The 19,795-nt window shown below is 37.3% G+C and overlaps 2 protein-coding genes and 2 long non-coding RNA genes across 4 annotated transcripts; all 4 read right to left on the bottom strand.

Moving 5' to 3' along the window:
- Positions 1–1,960: 1,960 nt before the first annotated feature.
- LOC112576106 lies at positions 1,961–3,295 on the bottom strand. Its single transcript, XR_003101759.1, has 2 exons — positions 3,053–3,295; positions 1,961–2,599 (listed from the first exon to the last, which is right to left on the bottom strand). It is a non-coding gene; the product is annotated as an uncharacterized LOC112576106 (long non-coding RNA).
- A 5,017-nt stretch (positions 3,296–8,312) lies between these two features.
- Positions 8,313–10,039, bottom strand: LOC112576107. The gene is made up of 3 exons (XR_003101760.1): positions 9,923–10,039; positions 8,902–9,254; positions 8,313–8,482 (listed from the first exon to the last, which is right to left on the bottom strand). It is a non-coding gene; the product is annotated as an uncharacterized LOC112576107 (long non-coding RNA).
- Positions 10,040–11,188: 1,149 nt separating this feature from the next.
- LOC112576089 (formin-like protein 5) lies at positions 11,189–14,181 on the bottom strand. The gene is made up of 4 exons (XM_025258339.1): positions 14,063–14,181; positions 13,174–13,527; positions 12,582–12,734; positions 11,189–12,131 (listed from the first exon to the last, which is right to left on the bottom strand). The coding sequence occupies exons 1-4, from the start codon at positions 14,130–14,132 to the stop codon at positions 11,398–11,400; spliced, it is 1,311 nt and encodes a 436-aa protein (XP_025114124.1). The 5' UTR covers positions 14,133–14,181; the 3' UTR covers positions 11,189–11,397.
- On the bottom strand, positions 11,300–13,300 carry LOC112574717 (putative GPI-anchored protein pfl2). Its single transcript, XM_025255945.1, has 3 exons — positions 13,205–13,300; positions 12,582–12,658; positions 11,300–11,819 (listed from the first exon to the last, which is right to left on the bottom strand). Exons 1-3 carry the CDS (start codon positions 13,298–13,300, stop codon positions 11,300–11,302), a joined length of 693 nt encoding a protein of 230 aa, XP_025111730.1.
- Positions 14,182–19,795: the final 5,614 nt, after the last annotated feature.

Here is a 19,795-nt window from a genome sequence, read left to right as displayed (position 1 = left end):
GTCCAAACGGTAATTGTACTAAGTGTCTGCTACTACTCTCAGACACGAGCAGATTGACAGGAATGTAGAAATTTTGCTTGAAACTGAAAGACTTTGTCCAATCGGAACGACCGTTTAATTCTACTTTTTTGTCATGAAACTCTGTTCTGTGTCAACGTTTTACACGAGTGTAGCCTTGACTCTTATTATGATCTGACTGAGAGATGAACACTGGTTCCTTTTCCCCATATTTTACCACCTTGTATATATTTATATACACGCACATTTGTGAACGGATATTACCACCAGTTAGACAATTTGCCCCTCCTCATTGTACACACCGCACTCAAAAACAGACTGAGGAACTGCAACAGGCAGTCAAAAAAAAATCAAAAAACGAATATATTTAAACGGTAGATCATTTTTGTTTTCCAGTTCAAACCTCATTGTCTTTTTAAAAAAAAATTAGAATTATAACAATCAGCTGGAGAACACCTTCAAATTTACTACTGTACGCACATTATTTGCACAGAACAATATGTCCACACTCGTAGGACATCAGGAACCTCTACTTCCAACACTCAAACGAGATAAGATGATCTTTGGCCATGTGACCCGGCACGACTTCCTGTCGAAGACTTAATCAAGACACCTTGGAGAGTGGTAATCAGAGGAAGAACTGGATTACGACTGACAAAGACTGCATTGGTCGTCCTGTACTGTGTCCTTTCTTTGTCAGACCACAAGATATTTATTTAGTGAAAAGTTTTGGAGATTTATACTTCTGTGAGAAATGTCCTTCTTCCCTGTTCTCAGATTAATCTCTTAACGAATTAGACATGCTTCTTAAGTGGACATGAAATCTTCTAGAATCTGTACAGCTTTCTAAAACCTGCTATTCTCCCAACTCAGTGTTTTGTATTGCTTGTTGTTTGTATGGTGATCATCGCTTCTCTATGGGAAGTTAATAGACAAAGCTCTGATGTCACAAATATATGAAATATAAAACAAATTGCTTCATAAGAAAATTCTCTAAGCCTTGTGCCGAGGCTAAAGGTCACGTGGTCAAGCAGGTGGTTGTAAGGAATGTTAAAAAAGTTACAAACTTGATGTTGTTGTTATGGTTGTTATTGTTGTTATTGTTGTTGTTATTATTATTATTATTGAGTGAATGATTAGAGATCAACGTAACTACTCCTAAGAATTGTTTCAATCATTTAGTGCACCACTAATTACCAATTGTACCAGCTTAGAAAGCAGTGATCAGTCTGGTGTTAAATGTAGGGATTACTGCTTTGAGACATTGTCACTCTTCAAGTGGATGAAGAACAGGATGTGGCATAATACGAGTTACATAGCTACACCCATAGTTCCTCATATGTCATATACAGGAAGGATAGTGAGAATAAAGTTTTCCCAGTTAACTTTGGCTGAGACTGTCTCTCGTGAACACAGAAGTTGTGTTCTGATAGCAAAACATGTTGGTGCAAACAAGTCACTTATACAATAGAGGTTATTCTGTAATAAAAACACTGTAACTAGAATGTTACCCCAGTTATGCTTACTAAGGCAATATGCTTATAAAGAAGATATAAATATATAATTATTTTACTCTGATAGTTAATTAGGCTAATAGCAGAAGAAGAAAAGAGCAGGCAGACTTTAAAGGAAGCAGAAGCACAGCTGAATAAATTTTTGACAGTCTTATTATCACAGACAGACAGACAGACAGACAGACAGACAGACAGACGGACGGACGGACGGACGGACGGACGGACGGACGGACGGACGGACGGACGGGAGGACAGACAGACAGGGAAAGAGAGAGAATGAGAAAGACAAGATGGTGTGGAAGTACAAATAAGCACATTTTATTTATTTCGTAGTGTGTATAAGAAGTTTGTAATACACATACACACCACACATTCGAAATCATACACCTATTCATGAAATATAACTCAATAATGTGAAACACAATAACAAATTCCCTCATTATGTCGCCTTTATTGCTGGGTTCAAGCGCAGTCAGCAAACAAAGATTCATCAGTTTAGAAAAGAACGAGGTACTATAGATATTATTATGAAAACTTTTGTCTGAAAACTCGTACATGTATGATAAATAAAAAAACACATTTAGGCATGAACATTGCAACAATAATGCCACGGATGATGATGATGATGATGATGATGATGATGATGATGATGATGATGATGATGATGAGATGATGACGACGACGACGACGACTTTTGGAGCTGATTTCTAATAATGTCTTCCCATCTGCCAGTTTATCTCTATGTGTGTGAGAGAGAGTGAGACAGAGAGAGTGAGAGAGAATATGTGTATGAATGTGTGAGATTTTTTTGGTTCGTGATACGTTTGTTACTCGCAAAAATACTAGCATGCATCAGACTGGCGCTGACGTTCGCACACAGTCTAAAAATATCTGACGTCAACGCGAGGGCTTAAAGTCAGCCCTGCGTCATTGTATTGGCTGACTGCTCATCACGTGACTAATGTTCCCCTACAGTCTGCGATCTGCAGTCAGTGTATTCCACATTTTCAGGAACATCATACTGATGCCGGTCTTCGGAATGCATTTCTGTTAGCTCGTTCGCTGTTCTGCAATGTTCAAACAAAGAAGTGGAATGCGCTAACATTATTTTTTGTTTTTATTCTCGTCTTTTATCAAGTGTAGCAATAAATAGTTTGTGAAATGTCTTTGAAAAGTACTATTTTTATTAAATAATTTATGTCTCACACTTGTATCTTGTTTGTATGCTACTTTTACACGGTGGGTTTTAAAAACATTTTGCGTCAAATAGCAATCATCGCTTCCGATATTTCTACTCTCTGCATTTACATTTTAACACCGAAAACAGTTTTCGTTAAAAACTTTCTTTAAATGTTCATACAAATTAGTCATAAATCAAGACTAAGGACGTGAAAAAATGACAAAGTACAATGAACGAAGAGGAGTAAAAGGAGCGGTAACAAAAAGATATTCAGTGAAGGAAACAAACAAAATGTAGGAAAGCAGACGTGGAAGAAAAAGCAAGAAAAACATCATCATACCCGCTCTTGTAGCGAGAACTTGTAGGTTTGTCGAAAGTAGGATCTGGGACGACACCTTTTGAGTATCACGGACGAAACTGGAGATGATCATAATAACAATGCTGATGGTAGAGACAGCGATAATGACAGTTGTAGACAAAGAATCATCGTTGATGGCGTTTGTGACGAGTGTCACTGTCGAAGTTTCATTCAACTCTCTTTCTTGTGAAGGGTTCTTCTGTCTGTTCAAAGCATAACTTTTATAGACAGACACGTTACAGAAATAAAAACAATAACGAGAGAAGCAGTGAAGATAGGGGGGTAACTAAAATATAGAGGGACAGAAAAATAATTATTATTGAAGTATTGAGATATATGAAAGAAAAATAAAGAAATAGCGCAAGATGAAAGGTAAATTATAAAAAGGATAAAGAAAGACAGTCAAAAAGTTCAAAAGAAGGAAGCGGGTGAGTTAAAAAGCCACTCACGAATGACTTGGACGTTAACGGCTGTTTGGCTGTAATTGAAGATGGTGAGCAGCAACGTCCCCAGGCCGCCATCTTGTTCACTAAAGTTCATCTTCAGTCGGTACTGATATGACTCTGACCTTTCCCCTACACACTCGCATGGCCCGTATTCTCGTGTACATCTTGTCGCAGAGTGATTTAATTGGCATTTCGTTTCATAAATCTTGTTACTTCCTCGTCTTTGCACGATAATTCGTATATCTTTTTCTAAATGTCTGTAATCACTGAGGAAGAAGTCGATGTTTGACTCCACTCCGCTCTCCACAGAAATATTCTGGCTGTCGGTGTATAGTTGCCACGTGCGACACTCAGCTGCAAGGAAAATAAACAATAAAATACTTTAAAGCCTTCCTGTCGATTTTTAGTTTTGTATCTTTGTGTTTAACTTCATTACCCAACTTGCGCGTTCCTCGTGTGTGTGTGTGTTTGTGAGTGTGTTGTTCGTGTCTGTGTATATGTGTGCGTGTGTCTGTGTTTTGATTTGTCTTTTGTATCATTTATACTACTAGCTTGTGTCGGTTAAACATTGTAACTTGCACCACATAAAGCTAAAATGTTATGAAAAAAGATACCTACCTATTAAAACAATGCAGACCATAACATTCTAGCAACACGATGAAGAATCTTCTGGAAAAAATTCTTGGAAAAGGCATTGCTCCTTGATGGTGGAGAAAGCACAGCTGTCTGCCTAAATATTAAACTCAGGACTTTTTCGTTCTACGAGGAGTGAAAATCACTGGCTGTATCAACCATCAAAATATTTCCTTGTTGTGTGGACGGTCTGTGACAAAATCAAATCACTGCGCACTTCCGGTCTGCTTCTTTGGCAGGAATGAAATACAGTCTGAGGCTGTGTGATCGAATCCCACCCTCCTCTCTTTACGCTGTAAATAATGTATAATATATAATTAAAGACAAGGTCGTACTCATGTGAGTGATGTATGATTAAAGAAAATCTCTTGAACATCTAACCCTGACCTCTCAACTCTTCCAGCTGCATCACAACTTATTAAATATGTGTAATTATCTGATCCTGGCAGAAACACAAGTTTCGCTTCCACCAGCTTCCTTCCAAGCTTGTCACTGATGAGTATAAATATACATGTCCTCTTATAAATATTTACTCTTGTCAAGAGCTGTGCAATAGTCTAGATATTTGTACATATTCAGGAGGAAATAGGTGTTTGCTAGTAAAACTCCAGAGAAAAAAAGAAAATACGAACTGACTTCTAAGTTGTTTTCTCAACAAATGAAACTAAAATTTTGTTCCTGTATCTTTACGTGTGTTTCTGTGTGCGTGTGCTTTAGAGGATGTGTGTGTGTGTGTGTGTTCATTCTTGTATGTCTGTGAATGTGCGATCATCTGTCGTTGTTACTGTAATTAAATTTGATCCGTTATTATAGGTAGTTTGTGTCAGTTACATGTTTTTTAATACCAAAGAGCATATTTTTTTATTATTATTGTTATTATTGTATTGTTATTGTTAATAATAATAATGGCGAGAAGAAAGTACAGCAAAGAGAATCTTTTTCAAATTAAATTTTACTTACAAAGGTGATGCTTATTTGGATGAGTATAGAAGTAAACACTCCAAGATTAAGTGCAATGGTCTTCCTCAAAAGAAAGTCACAGGGCGTTGGTATTCATCAAAGAGCAGACTTCACTAAATTTATCTTCGATTGAAATATTTCCTCGTCGAGAGACAATAAGTATATGAATAGCTGCCTAATGACATCTTATTGTATAATCTTCTGCTGGATGTGCGATTGCAACATGACTGCAACAGCGACCGGAACAATGGACAGACTGAACAGGACTTAGTTTGGTGGCAATATAACTTTCAGGGGAAGTAAATCAGTATAAAAGCAATACTTCAACACCGCCACGAAACAGAAAATGAAATAAATTATAAACAGAAACATCCGTTTTGATTACTATGGTTTACCACGAATAGTTTATTTTTGAAGCATTTTAGAACAGAGGCGCATTTTAAATCTCGGTATAATTACTCTTGAGTTTGCCGATTTCCTCCCCTGAGTAGAGGTGTCTTCCACAATGTATGTTCCTCACGAAAGGAACTCTGCAGAAAAACTCTCCAGTATTTTTTATATTCGTATATATATTTTTCTGGTTTGCTTTTCACATCATTTGATTGTAGTAAACACTTTGGTTTGTAATGAAAATAAAATATCTGTTTTATAAAGTTTACAGGATAATTGTTAATGACATACAAGTAAATAAAAAACACACCTGTCAAAAATCCACTAGCAAGACCATAAAGAATGTCCATGTTATCTTTTATCAGACAGAGCATTGCTTATTGATACCCGTAAAAAAATGGAACACTAAAGCATCGGTATCAAGCCACTGATCTCTGTCTACCAACATCAACTCGTGTTTATTGCAATACAACACAACTTTATTAATCCATAAGAGCAATTAACTGTAGTCATTATATTCTAGAAATATATATAAAGTCAAAATAATTTCTCTCTCATATACACGCATAGGAACAGTAAGAAACCGTTGGTGACCCCAGGTCAACTCAGTCTAGTACAAGATGGCTGCCAGTAGACTTCAAGTGAATGGCACGTGGAATAAATGAGTTGCGGTGACCATTGGTTCTGTATACAGACATCGGGTACCTACAGCCAGACAGCAAGAGTGAGAACTCACATGTCAACACATGATCAGAAATATAGAGGATGTGTGATGCCTTCCTGAGGATTTGCTGATGACAAAAGGCCACCAAGTCCCTCTTCCTCGTTCCGGTGATCTTGAACAGATAGTAACAAGGGAGGCTAGACTGTTCCTGTTCCCTAGTGCAAGGATATGGAACCACGAAGATGAAAGAAACTTAAATAAAATCAACAACATAAAAGAGCACTATCAAACATAAAATATCATTTGGTACAAATTTTAAATAATGTAGAAGCGAAACTGCAGTTTCTGAATGGACAACAAAACCTAGCAAAGTAAGGAGATGTGGGATAAATTTACTAACAGAAGGAATATGAAACAACACTTTCAAGAAATGTCCGTGTGCCTGCTCGCTTAGTCGTTAATTCTTTTGTCTACAGGAAGGAAGAATGTGTCGAGAACTGTTCCTTTAATGTCACCTCAAGTGTCTGTAGACGAGCAGCTAGACTCCAAGTAGTCGCAGGGCTGCGGATGGTTTTGGTGTTGGATGGCAGGCGGTGGCTTCGGTGATGGTGTTATTGGTGTTGGTGCTTTTGGTGAAGATGCTGCTAGTCCTTTATGTTGAAGCAGTGCTGGTGACAGTGATTTTACAGTTGGCTTTGGAGGTATAGGTGGTCGGGATGATACTTTTAATGTCAGCATTGCTTCTGAGACCAATAGTGGTTGCGCTCCTGCTTGTCCAGACTCTTTTGTTGATGGAACAGGTGTTGGATGTGTCAGTGTTGTTGCTGTTGTTTGTTCCGGCGAGGTCGCTGGTTCTGGTGCCTTTGGTGCTGATGCTGGCGCTGATTCTTTTAGTAATGGTTCCACAATAAGTTGTAGCTGCGGCGGTGGTGGAGGTTGTTGTGATGGACGTACTGATGGCGATGACGCTCCTGATATTGGTGCTGGCGATGTTGGTTTTGTTGTTGCTGCTGCTGAAGGACCTAGGGATGATGCTGATGTTGTTTGTATGAGTGTTGTTGTCTCTGGTGTTATCGGTGCTGGTGATGTTGGAACTAGTTTTGTTTCTGCTGTAGGAGGTGGTGATGATGTTGCTGTTGTTTGAATTGGTGTGGTTGTTACTGATATTATTTGTGCGGATAATGTTGGTGCTGGTTTTGTTGTTGCTGCTGCTGTTGGATCTAGTGATGATAATGGTGTTGTTTGCAAGGGTGTTGCTGTCTCTGGTATTATTGGTTCTGATGATATTAGTACTTAAATTTGTTACTGTTGATTTTGTAGGAGTTGGTGATGCTGTTGCCGATGATGTTTGTACTGGCGTTCTGGTGCTGATGTTGTTTTCAACTGTGATCGATGCTGTTAATGCTGTTGTTGGTGTTGCTGGTTTGTTGTTGGTGCTGATGCTGTGGTTACTGGAGTTGGTGGTGCTGGTGTTGGAGATTCTGGTGTAGCTGGTACTGATGTTGTTGGGTCTGGTGTTGCTGGTCCTATTGTTGGGTCTGGTGTTGTTGGTTCTATTGTTGGGTCTGGTGTTGTTGGTTCTATTGTTGGATCTGGTGTTGTTGTCCTATTGTTAGTGGTGATGTTGTCAATGGAGGTGACGTTGATGTTGATATTGCTGGGTCTGGTGCTGTTTGCCAAAGAGGAGGTACTGGTGGTGAAAGGTGAAGTGTTGTTGTCGATGATAGAGGCTGTAGCGATATCGCTGGGATTTTCACACTCAATTGCTTCATCTTTCCCAAGCAAACCCTGTCAAAGCAACAAGAAAACCGCTTGATTCGATCCATACACTACACACATAAGGTAGTAACTAATGTTCAAAATTGTGTGAGCTCTATCATCTGTAACCGATCTTAAAACTAAAATCAAAGAAACCAAAGAAAACCGGTTGAAGACCGTTCTTGAGTTCGTAAGAGTAAATGATCCCCCTCTGGATAAATTTATTATTCTCTTATTTAGCAGATAAACCATAGACAAAGCTAGATTAGCAAATATTTGCAATTACAAAATTCACTCAAACATGTAAAATAAACTTTTATATCCCGAAAACATTAAAATTGGAAAAATAAACGGAAGGAAAGATAGTAAAAAATAAACAAGTCTTACGTCTGATGGTAATGATAATGTCTGAGGTCGTTCTCACCACAAACATCGGGCAATACCAAATAACAACGGTTGACGAGACGGCGAGGACAACAATAAGTGTTGATATAACAATGATGGCTGTAAAGTCACTGTCACTTTCGAGGGAAGATTGTTGTGTAACATTCCCTGTAGCACCTATGTGTGACATAAATTTATTTCCCATAAACTTCAAATGTCATATTTTATATTATTAAGATGCATCCATTGCTAAAACATCAGATATAAAGAGGATTGTATCGAGTTATTTAGATTGAAAGGGTGATGGATAAAAAGGAAGTTTTACATATAGACAAACTGGTGGACAATGAGACAGAAGACAGAAAGAATTATAGACAAGTTAGTGGTCAGATATAACATGAGACAGAGTGTCATATATCAAAAGGTTTGTGGGCAGATTACATATAAGACTTATGAAGAGGGTGAAGGACAGACAGAAAACTGAGAGTGAGATATGGACAGAGAAAAACGATAGAAAATCAACTGTAAACACTAAACTGCATACGCAATCAAGTAGGCACGGTCAGAAAGATAAACAGAAATCCAAAGCAACTCACCCTTTACATGTATGGTTATGTCGACACTTGGCACCGTTAAAAATTGCGAACTGCCAGCGCCCGCTGTCGGCCTGTGAGAACACCATCTTGAGTTTGTACTTCAAAGTTTCTGAAGTGAAATTTTCACACAGGCACGGACCTTGTATGTGGCAGTCGAGCGGCCATTCATTTTCGTGGATTATTCGACATTTCCTGTTGTATGTCATGTTAGGCCCTTGCTGATGCTGAACTATGATCTATCTGTCCTCCCAGGGAGGTGGAGTTTTCCAGGAAGAAATCAATGTCCGACAACACACCTTCTTCCACACTCAGACTGCGGTCTTCGCCTTGACCTTTAAAACTCAAGTAGTTTTCTAAGACAAGAAATGCGTTTATTAGACGCAGCTGCGATGCTTTCAGCAAACAACAAACATGCTTTTTGTATAAGCTTATGAATGTGCGTGGATGCTGAGTTTGAAGGGCAAACAAGAAAGAGGAATTCAAAGGAGGAAATAATTTGACGAGGGAATAAAACATTTAGTGTCCTCATGTCATATGTACTCGGAAACATAATCGTTTGTGCGCTTTCCCGTCAATCTCTTTAACTAGTGTCTTTAAAAAAATTCAAATTTTGCGAGACGACTAGAAAATTCTAGTGATAGTAGCCTTTAATTAGGCACACAAAAAAAACTAGAGCTCTAAGCATTCAAGTATTATATCCCCTCTACTTGATTTATAACAAGTCAACATTTTTTTTTTTACTTTTTATTTGTATTTGTAGCCGGTCTATTGAAATTATACGAAAGCAAAAATATCAAAACCTACAGAAACTAACGACAAACGTTCATGGGGCAGTGAATTCACAGGTTGACAGTGTCTAGGAAGTAGGTTGCAAAAAATGGATTTCGTCCTTCTTTGTTTACATTCCACGGCACTGAGCTACCATCTTTCAGCTGTCCTGCGCATTAGGACCCTTTAACCAACTACAATGTATTCTTGAAAGAGGGAGGAGAAAACTAACCATTAAGTTACCAACACGTACCTGCGACAACGAAAGATAAACTCATTGACATCGCCACCATAAACACAGATCGAGCAAAGCTCCCTTCATAAACTGCACGAGAAGACATCTTTATGCGTGCGCATGCGTGCAGATGGCGCTCATGTCGTGTCCTGCATAAGCGAAACTAATTCAGTGTTTTACAAGAACAAAATCTTTGTTTAATTCTAATGAACAATAAATACAAGTTACCATAACTGTTATCTTCCTCATCTCTTCCCTTATCCTCAAATTATTTCCTTCTCTCCGACGGTTTCGGGGTAGTGCAGGCAGACTACAGTAGTAAGCGTTGTAGAGGATTTGTGAAACAACTTTTTATAAGAGCTATCACTGCTCTCTTTATTGTTTTAAACTGTAAATAGACACCCACCCATCCACCCATTCAACCACACACACAAACTGACAAAGAGGAAAACAAGTGCGTTTGATCATAGCTGAATGTTCTTGTATTTTCGGTGTTTCTTAACAGTACATCAATTGCTAAATTATAAAGACGAATGAAAAGACAAAAGTCTACAAATAAAAATCAGATAAATAAAAAAGAAACTAAAAACCAAGGAATCTTTTTACAATTTAGAATTAATTGTCTCAAAACTATGGTCGCATGGTAGTAGCACTAAACCTTTGCTGATTAAAGTTATTTAGTCTAAAATCTGTTCTTAAAACCAAAAAGAAAAGCCAAACAACAAAGCACAGATTAAAAACAAACCAAAGGCTAAACTATCTCTTTGCAAATTAAATAAACAAATAAGCCCATTTGTCTAGAGCAGACCTGGGCATATGCCGGCCCGCGGGCCGGATCCGGCCCGCCTCCTGTCTCTGACCGGCCCGCCCGTTGGCCCGCCCGCCGTTATATATTATATATACAGTATTGGGTTAAACTGAGTTAACTATATTAGTCCGGCCCTCTAAAACCATCTCAATTTCTCATGCGGCCCCATGGGAAAATTAATTGCCCACCCCTGGTCTAGAGCCTTTTTTCCAGCATCAGTCAGACTCAAGGCGCTTTACACACAGTAAAAATAAAATTGCACAGGACAAGTGGCGAAAATACAGAAATCCATCCAGAAATGTAACAAAAATAATAACAGATGTAATGATGAACATTAAACACAAAAAAGCAGGTCAATGGACAAATATGAAAAACTGAGGGAGAGAGTCGCCCTCGAGACGATTAGAGGAAGGGACATCACTCTCCTATGATGAAGACGCTTCTAAGGCACAGGTCGAAGGTCATGCAAAAACCTGTTTTTTTATCGCAACTTCAACAAATTCCAGATTTTCAATAACAGCAATTAGGGTGACGGATGTTGCATTTCACCATTTTCTTTGCTACGGTCAACATTTAACAATCAGATGCTAAAAGTGATTTTGAATGGCGGTTTTATAATTGATAAAGATGTTGAAGCTGATACTAATGCTGGTGATGGTCCTGGTGTTGGCATTAGTGGAGGTTGTTATGTTGATGCCGATTCCTTTGATGTTGTTGCTTGCGGTGGTTTTGGTGGCGTTGCTGGTGGTAGCTTTGGTAGTCCTTGTGGTAACAGTGCTGGTGTTGGCGGTGGTGGAGATGGTGGTGCAGATGCCGATTCTTGTAACGGTGGTTTTGGCGGGGTTGGCGGCGGTACCTTTGATAGTGCTTGTGGTGACAGTGCTGGTGCTGGTAACAGTGGAGATTGTGGTGCAGTTGCCCATTCCTCTGATGCTGTTGCTAGCGGTGGTTTTGGTGTTGGTGGTGGTACCTTTGCTTGTGCTTGTGGTGGCAGTGCTGTTGTTGGCGATGGCGCTGGTGGCGGTGGTAGTGCCGGATGTTTCCGTGGCTGTGCTTTTGCTGGTGGCGATAACTGTGTAGTTAGTGCTGACAATGATAGTGGAACTACTGTTTCAGGAAAAGCTGTTGCTGGTAAAGCATTTGATGATCCGGGTAATGTTGTTGGTGGCTGAGGTAGAGCCTGTGCTGGAAAGGATAGAGCTGATTCAGGTAACGCCACTTCTGGTTCAGGTAATTTTGTTGCTGGTCCAGGTAAAGCTATTGCTGGTTCCAGTAATGCTGTTGCTGGTTTACAAGTTGTTGCTAGGTTGTTTAAAGTGGTTGCAGCTTCTGATAATGTTTTAGAGCTAATGTTGTAAATGTTTCTTGACTTCTTAAGCATGAAGGTTGATTCTCTGTGAAAGACATCTGAAGGTGTGTCTGAAAGAAATTTTTTTCTCGATCACAATCAACATGACACTAAAAAGTACATAATTCAGTTTTACTTCATAAATTTGTAAATAAGTGCATGAATTTGTCTGAATAGGGAGTATTATTGTAACCTCAAGTGCTACTGTCCTAAAACATTGTGTTGACTTGCCAGCATGGAGAACATTTTGATTGTGAAAAGTTACTTTACTATCAATATTTCCTGCTTGTATTCTTTTATTTACTATGCCTACCAGCCTCCTAGCTACATAAATAAATAAAATCAATGAGCTGTCTTCTTTAGTTTATTGCCTCTTATTAAGAATCAAACTTGTAAAAAGCTATGCTTCTGCTTTGTGACAGTACCATAACATTCTACAGAATTTACTATCTCTTTATTTATGGTTACATCGCTGCATGTAAGACTTCATGAGAAGATTTATGAGACATACAAGTCCGTACCTGTTGATGCCATGACAATGAGTAGGACTGTTTTCACGAAGAACCTGGACCAACACCAGAAGATTAGGAATGACAAACTGACGACAGCAGATACAATGATGAAGCTGACAATGGAGATGACGGCAGCAGACAATGTAGATTCACTTGTGTTTTCTGTCAACACAGTTTTCTGCTGTACTTAACAATGCTTTTTAAAAATTTATAAAACTAAAAAAAAGATTAATTTAACACAAAAATCTTTAATTGCTTATAATTAATTTGAAATTTAACAATGAGTTCTTCTATTTTTTATAGTTTTATATATTTTTTCACAGAGGAAAAAATAATAGAAAGTATAATCTTAGACATTGTGTTTAATTAACCCAAAAGAATTGAAGAAGAACGAGAATTTTTAATAAAAAAATGACTGCATCGCAAAGCTAAGGGAGACTATTGCCTAATATGCTAAATTAATGTAAATGTTTTAAATCTTTGGTTCGTTGTTGTAAATAACTCAACTTTTCTGACCACTTAAGAGAAAGTGAGAGGGGGGGGGAAATATGACAGTAAATTCATGTATTATATATTTGTGAACTTTAAACCTGTGACAGACCTTCAACAAAAATATCTATAGTCTCCTTAACTTGATTCTGTGCTTTCCATAGTGTGACAACCCAGGTCCCAGCATCTTCCTGTGTGAAGACCTTGCTGAGGCTGTAGTTGGCCAAAGGTGGCCCCATGCAGCGACAGAGTGTTGTTGTGCTCGTGCAATTCTCGCGAGAATATTTGAGAATACATTTCGAGTTAAAGACAGTTGACCCTGGGAGACGATGCTGTACATAGACCGTAATGTTCTGAGCATCCTTCAAACCATCAACGAAATAAAAATTGAGTTCAAACTTTTCTTTGAGAGTCAGCGTCAAGTTTTGATGACCTCCATTGACTAGTATATTCATGGATCTTGCCGCTGGAAACAATGTGAAAAGCGATGAATGTTTTTTTGTGTGATGAACTATAAAAAAATTGTCATTGTATTCATTTGAACTGTCAGTGGTCAATCAAGAGAGATTATTGTAGTTTCCACCCGGAATTTTTTTTCCATCTCACTACTAGAGATCTCACTACTAGAAGCCATATGAGGGTCAGAGGTTATAGGGATGAATTTACATAGTAAACAATAATATTAAACTTGAAATGTCGGTCATCCAACATCTTATATGACCGTCTCATGTTACACAGCTGATGATATGCGTTCTACTAACAGTGTCATCAAGATTATAAACAATAGTTCATCAAACTGGTTGCTTGTTTATCTTTCAATATCTGTGTATGTACAACAGTCTTTAACCGTCGTCGGCTGTGATGTCTGTTCAATTTTATTTTTCATACAGTATGGATTAAGTTGTCTTACAGAAATCAAATCACGACAAACATATACACTGTCAATAACCTAAAGTAATATTCTATTGTCATAAATAGATGACCAGACAAACAGAACTTACCTTCTAGGCAAGAGAAAACACACATCGACAAATATATAAATTTGTTTAGATACTCAACCCGAGAAGCCATCGCATGTAGACAAGGATGTAGATCATTATACTCTCCCTTCACGAGTAAATGTAAATCTTTAAAGGCAAAACCCACTTGGAGTCGAAACTGTCAGAAAGACTTCCTAAAGGATACAAAAAAATCCCTGTGAAGATAAGCTGTTCTTTCGTCTGTTTCCTAACGAGCTTGCAAATTTTCCACTTGCTGACTTCTGCTGGTCAAACATCGTGACAGCAATAAATGACTGGTTGTTAAATATGTTATATTATATCTAAAATATTAACAGAATGTTGCACTGTGGTTGTGAAAGAGAAAACTACAGCGATTCGCATCCTTTTTTTTCTTTTTTACTCCATGTCGTCTAGTTTCCTGTGTTGACAATAAATGCGCTGTGTAGCATGCTTAGGGTTGTGAAAATAACAGAAATAAAGTCACGCGAGAGAGCGTGAAATGGGGGTTACGAATGTCGTAGTTATTTCCGGCTGAATAAACTCCTTTTTCACAACAATGAACTGATTTTCGGTACTTTGTTATTTGCCAGAGTAGATAAAGATGGTGGAGGAGAAAGAGCTCTCTCTTAACATGAAGTGTAGCAGACTGTAACGATTCGCGATTCAGGCGAATCTAATTAGATTCATTTTATTTTTAATTCTCCTTGATGCCAGGGGAGGGAAGTCGCGCGGAGGCTGCGTCAGTTCTAATTCTTTTTACGTCATGGATGGAATGACGTAAATGAGCTTAGCACAGTGTAACTAGGGCGACGGTAGGCAATGGAGAGCCATGTAGTACTTGTGATTGGTTGACACAGTCTCGAAGAAAGACTGTTAGGAGGTCGTCCTAGTTACCTGGTCGCTAAGGGGGCCTGATTGGTCAGGAAGACAAAAAGAACGAGTTAACTTAGGAGATCTAACGTTTCTCGGGACAGTCGGGACCAAGCAGTTGGAGAGTACAGAGCTCCGTTGAGAGTGGTCAGAGTGTGGTTAACTGCCTGCAACGGATATCCAACGTACTTCAGTGGAAGATTACCATTTGTATTCCAAGTCGTGGTGTAGCAATTAATCCCACTGGAATATATCAGCTTCGCCGAGACAAGTGGTGTGGCTTTAATGTGGTTTTTAGATTCACGAACTTCGTAAAACAATTCGTCGGATATAACCTGCTGGTCCAGTCGGACATCTCGCCAGCCCGCCTGAGAAACGTTAGGAGGAGGCTGACGCTTGGGGAGTAGCGTTCTTTTATTTTGTTCCATCCTCATCTCATCGTTAATTAATTTCATAAACATTAAATGTGTTAATCGTTGGCCGGACCTTTTTGTTGAAAAAGGTGAAAGAGTGCGGCGAGCGTGGTTTACATGCAGATGTTTACACGCGCTCGCAGACACATTCTACACACTCTTTCGTAAAACGTTACACAGACTCACTGCACCGCTAGAGTTATCTGCCCCTTTGACCCCCAGACTGTGAAATTTATTATTTATTGCTCGCTTCAAATGGTAGACCGAACAGAATATTAGAATGATAGCTTAGTAGTAACTAGGTAAGAAAGGAGCTTTCAAGTGTCTCCTCCTCCCAGGACAAATGTTTCCAATGAGTTACAGTGCATCGCAGATGTGACACAATCTCGACTCGATTTGTCCTGATGCTCCTATGTTTATTTTAGGAGATTTTTGAATGAATGAGACATGAATAGATTTGTGCATGCAATTATGAATTTTAATTTTAATCGAGCTGAAACAGAATTGCCCTCTGGGACAAATAAAGTCGTATCATATAGTAAGACTGGGGACGCACCGCAAATAGAAAGGCTGACAGCAGACGACTGTGACGTCATAGTCAAGGCTATTTTCAACCTGTTCTCGGAAGGTGTAAATCTTTTATTTTATTTTATTTTATTATCTTTTATTTTCATTTCTTTTAATTTCTTTTCTTATACATGTATTTTAATTTCCTTTATTTTGATTTCTTTTATTTTCTTTTATTTTCATTTCTTTTCTTTTCTTTTCTGTTATTTTAATTTCTCTAATTTTCTTTTATTTTAATTTCTTTTATTTTATTTTAGTTTAATTTATTTTATTTTATTTTATTTTATTTCAATTTCCTTTCTTTTATTTTATTTTCTCTAAATTTCTTTTCTGTTCTTTTCTTTTCTTTTAATTTCTTTTCTTTTATTTTAATTTCTTTTCTTTTATTTTATTTTATTATCTTTCATTTTAATTTCTTTTATTTTCTTTTCTTTTAATTTAATTTAATTTTATTTTATTTTAATTTTTTTAAATTTTCCTTTATTTTAATATCTTTTATTTTATTTTATTATATTTTATTTTATTTTACTGTATTTTATTATTTTTATTTTAATTTCTTTTATTTTCTTTATTTTAATTTCTTTTATTTTATTTTATTTTAATTTCTTTATTTTATTTCTTTTAATTTCTTTTATTTTCTTTTATTTTCTTTTATTCAATTTCTTTTAATTTTTATCTTAATTTCTATTAATTTATTTTAATTTATTTTATTTTATTACCTTTTATTTTATTATCTTTTATTTAATTTCTTTTATTTTTTATTTATTTTCTTTTAATTTCTTTTCTTTTCTTTTTCTTTTACTTTATTTTATATTATTTCCTTTTATTTTAATTTATTTTATTTTATTTTATTTTCTATTATTTTTTTAAAATTATTTTTGTTTCTTTTATTTTAATTTATTTCTTTTATTTTATTCATCTTATTTTAATTTATTTTATTTTATTTTATTTTTTTAAATTTATTTTATTTTCTTTAAATTTCTTTTTATTTATTTTTTTTATTTATTTTATTTCTTTTTTTTTATTTTATTTTAATTTCTTTTCTTTTTTTTTTTTTTATTTTAATTTTTATTTTCCTTTATTTAAATTTCTTTTCTTTTATTTTAATTTGATTTCTTTTATGTTAATTTCTTTTATTTTATTTTAATTTCATTTCTTTTAATTTATTTTATTTTAATTTATTTTATTTTCTTATCTTTTATTTTAATTTAATTTATTTTAACTTCTTTTATTTATGTTATTTTATTTTATTTTAATTTCTTTTATTTTATTTTAATTTCTTTTTTTAAAATTTATTTTCTGGTATTTTCTGGTATTTTTGTGTATTTTCTTGTATTTTCTCGTATCTTCTTGTATTTTCTCGTATTTTCTCATATTTTCGTGTATTTTCTCGTATATTCTAGTATTTTCTGGTATTTTCTGGTATTTTCTTGTATTTTTCTCGGGTTTTTTTTCCTATTTTCAGGTATTTTCTCATAAGAATTTAAATAAAAGAAATTAAAATAAATGATAATAAAAGAAAAGAAAAGAAAAGAAATTAAAAGAAAAGAAATTAAAATAAAGAAATTAGAATAAAAGAAATTAAAATAAATGATAATAAAATAAAATAAAATAAAATAAATTTAAAGAAAATCAAATAAAATAAAAGACATTAAAATAAAATAAATAAATAAAATAAAAAGAAATTTAAATAAAGGAAAAGAAAAGACGTCAATTCATCCGCCAATTCGCCAATTCGTCAATTCAGCCGCCAATTCTCCAATTCGCCAATTCGCTAATTCAGCCGCCAATTCGCCAATTTGTCAATTCAGCCGCCAATTCGCCAATTCGTCAATTCAGCCACCAATTCGCACATTCGTCAATTCAGCCGCCAATTCGTTAATTCGTCGATTAGGCCGTCAATTCCTCAATTCATCCGCCAATTTGTCAATTCAGCCGCCAATTCGTCAATTCAGTCGCCAAGTCGCCAATTCGTTCAGCCGCCAATTTGTCAATTCAGCGGCCAATTCACCAATTCCTTCAGCCGCCAATTCGTCAATTCAGCCGCCAATTCGTCAATTCAGCCGCAAATTCGCCAATTCGTTCAGCTGCCAATTCGTCAATTCAGCCGCCATTTAGTAAATTCAGCCGCCAATTAGTCAATTCAGCCGCAATTCGTCAATTTGTTCAGCTGCAAATTCGTCAATTCAGCCGCCAATTCGTCAAATTCAGGCCGCCAATTCCAAATTCCCAATTCGTCAATTCAGCCGCCAATTCGTCAATTCAGCCGCCAATTCAGCCGCGAATTCGTCAATTCAGCCGCCAATTCGTCAATTCAGCCGCCAATTCGCAATTCAGCCGCCGAATTCGCCAAATTCGTCAATTCAGCCGCCAATTCGTCGTCAATTCAGCCAAATCGTTCGTCAATTCAGCCCCAATTCAATTCAGCCGCCATTCGTCAATTCAGCCGCCAATTCGTCAATTCAGCCGCAAATTCGCCAATTCGTCAATTCAGCCGTCAATTCGCCAATTCTTCAATCAGCGCCAAATTCGTCAATTCAGCGGCCAATTCGTCAATTCAGCCGCCAATTCGCCAATTTCAGTCAATTCAGCCGCCAATTCGCCAATTCGTCAATTCAGCGCCAATTTGTCAATTCAGCAATTCGCCAATTCAGCCCAATTCGTCAATTCAGCCGCCAATTCGCCAATTCGTCAATTCAGCCGCCAATTCGCCAATTCGCAATTCAGCAGCCAATCGTCAATTCAGCCGCCAATTCGCAATTCAGCCAATCAATTCAGCCGCCAATTCGTCAATTCAGCCGCCAATTCGCCAATTCGTCAATTCAGCGCCAATTCGCAATTCGTCAATTCTCGTCAATTCAGCCGCCAATTCGCCAATTCAGGCCAATCGTCAATTCAGCCGCCAATTCGCAATTTTTCAAATTCGTCAATTCAGCAGCCAATTCGCAATTCGTCAATTCAGCAATTCAATTCGCCAATTCAGCGCCAATTCGCCAATTTCAGCCGGCCAATTCGTCAATTCAGCAGCCAATTCGTCAATTCAGCCGCCAATTCGCAATTCGTCAATTCAGCCGCCATTCGCCAATTCGTCAATTCAGCCGCAATTCGCAATTCAGCCGCAATTCGCCAATTCGTCAATTCAGCCGCCAATTCAATTCGTCAATTCAGCCGCCAATTCGCAATTCGTCAATTCAGCCGCCAATTCGCCAATTCGTCAATTCAGCCGCCAATTCGCCAATTCGTCAATTCAGCCGCCAATTCGTCAATTCAGCCGCCAATTCGCCAATTCGTCAATTCAGCCGCCAATTCGCCAATTCGTCAATTCAGCAGCCAAATCGTCAATTCAGCCGCCAATTCGCCAATTCGTCAATTCAGCCGCCAATTCGCAATTCAGCCGCCAATTCGTCAATTCAGCCGCCAATTCGCCAATTCAAATTCGTCAATTCAGCCGCCAATTCGCCAATTCGTCAATTCAGCCGCCAATTCGTCAATTCAGCGCCAATTCGTAATTCAGCCCAATTCAGCCAATTCGTCAATTCAGCGCCAATTCGCCAATTAATTCAGCCGCCAATTCGTCAATTCAGCAATTGTCAATTCAGCCGCCAAAATTCGTCAATTCAGCCGCGCCAATTCGTCAATTTTCGTCAATTTCAGCCGCCAATTCGCCAAACGTCAATTTCAGCCGCCAATTCGCCAATTCGTCAATTCAGCAGCCAAATTCGTCAATTCAGCCCAATTCGCCAATTCGTCAATTCAGCCGCCAATTCGCAATTCAATTCAGCGCCAATTCGTCAATTCAGCCAATTCAATTCGTCAATTCAGCCGCGTCAATTCAGCCGCCAATTCGCCAAATTCGTCAATTCAGCCGCCAATTCTTCGTCAA

This window comes from Pomacea canaliculata, linkage group LG11, assembly GCF_003073045.1.
Source record: "Pomacea canaliculata isolate SZHN2017 linkage group LG11, ASM307304v1, whole genome shotgun sequence".
Taxonomy (NCBI): Eukaryota; Metazoa; Mollusca; class Gastropoda; order Architaenioglossa; family Ampullariidae; genus Pomacea; species Pomacea canaliculata.
Note: the sequence above shows the minus strand (reverse complement) of the source record. Positions and strands in the feature narration are given on the sequence as shown.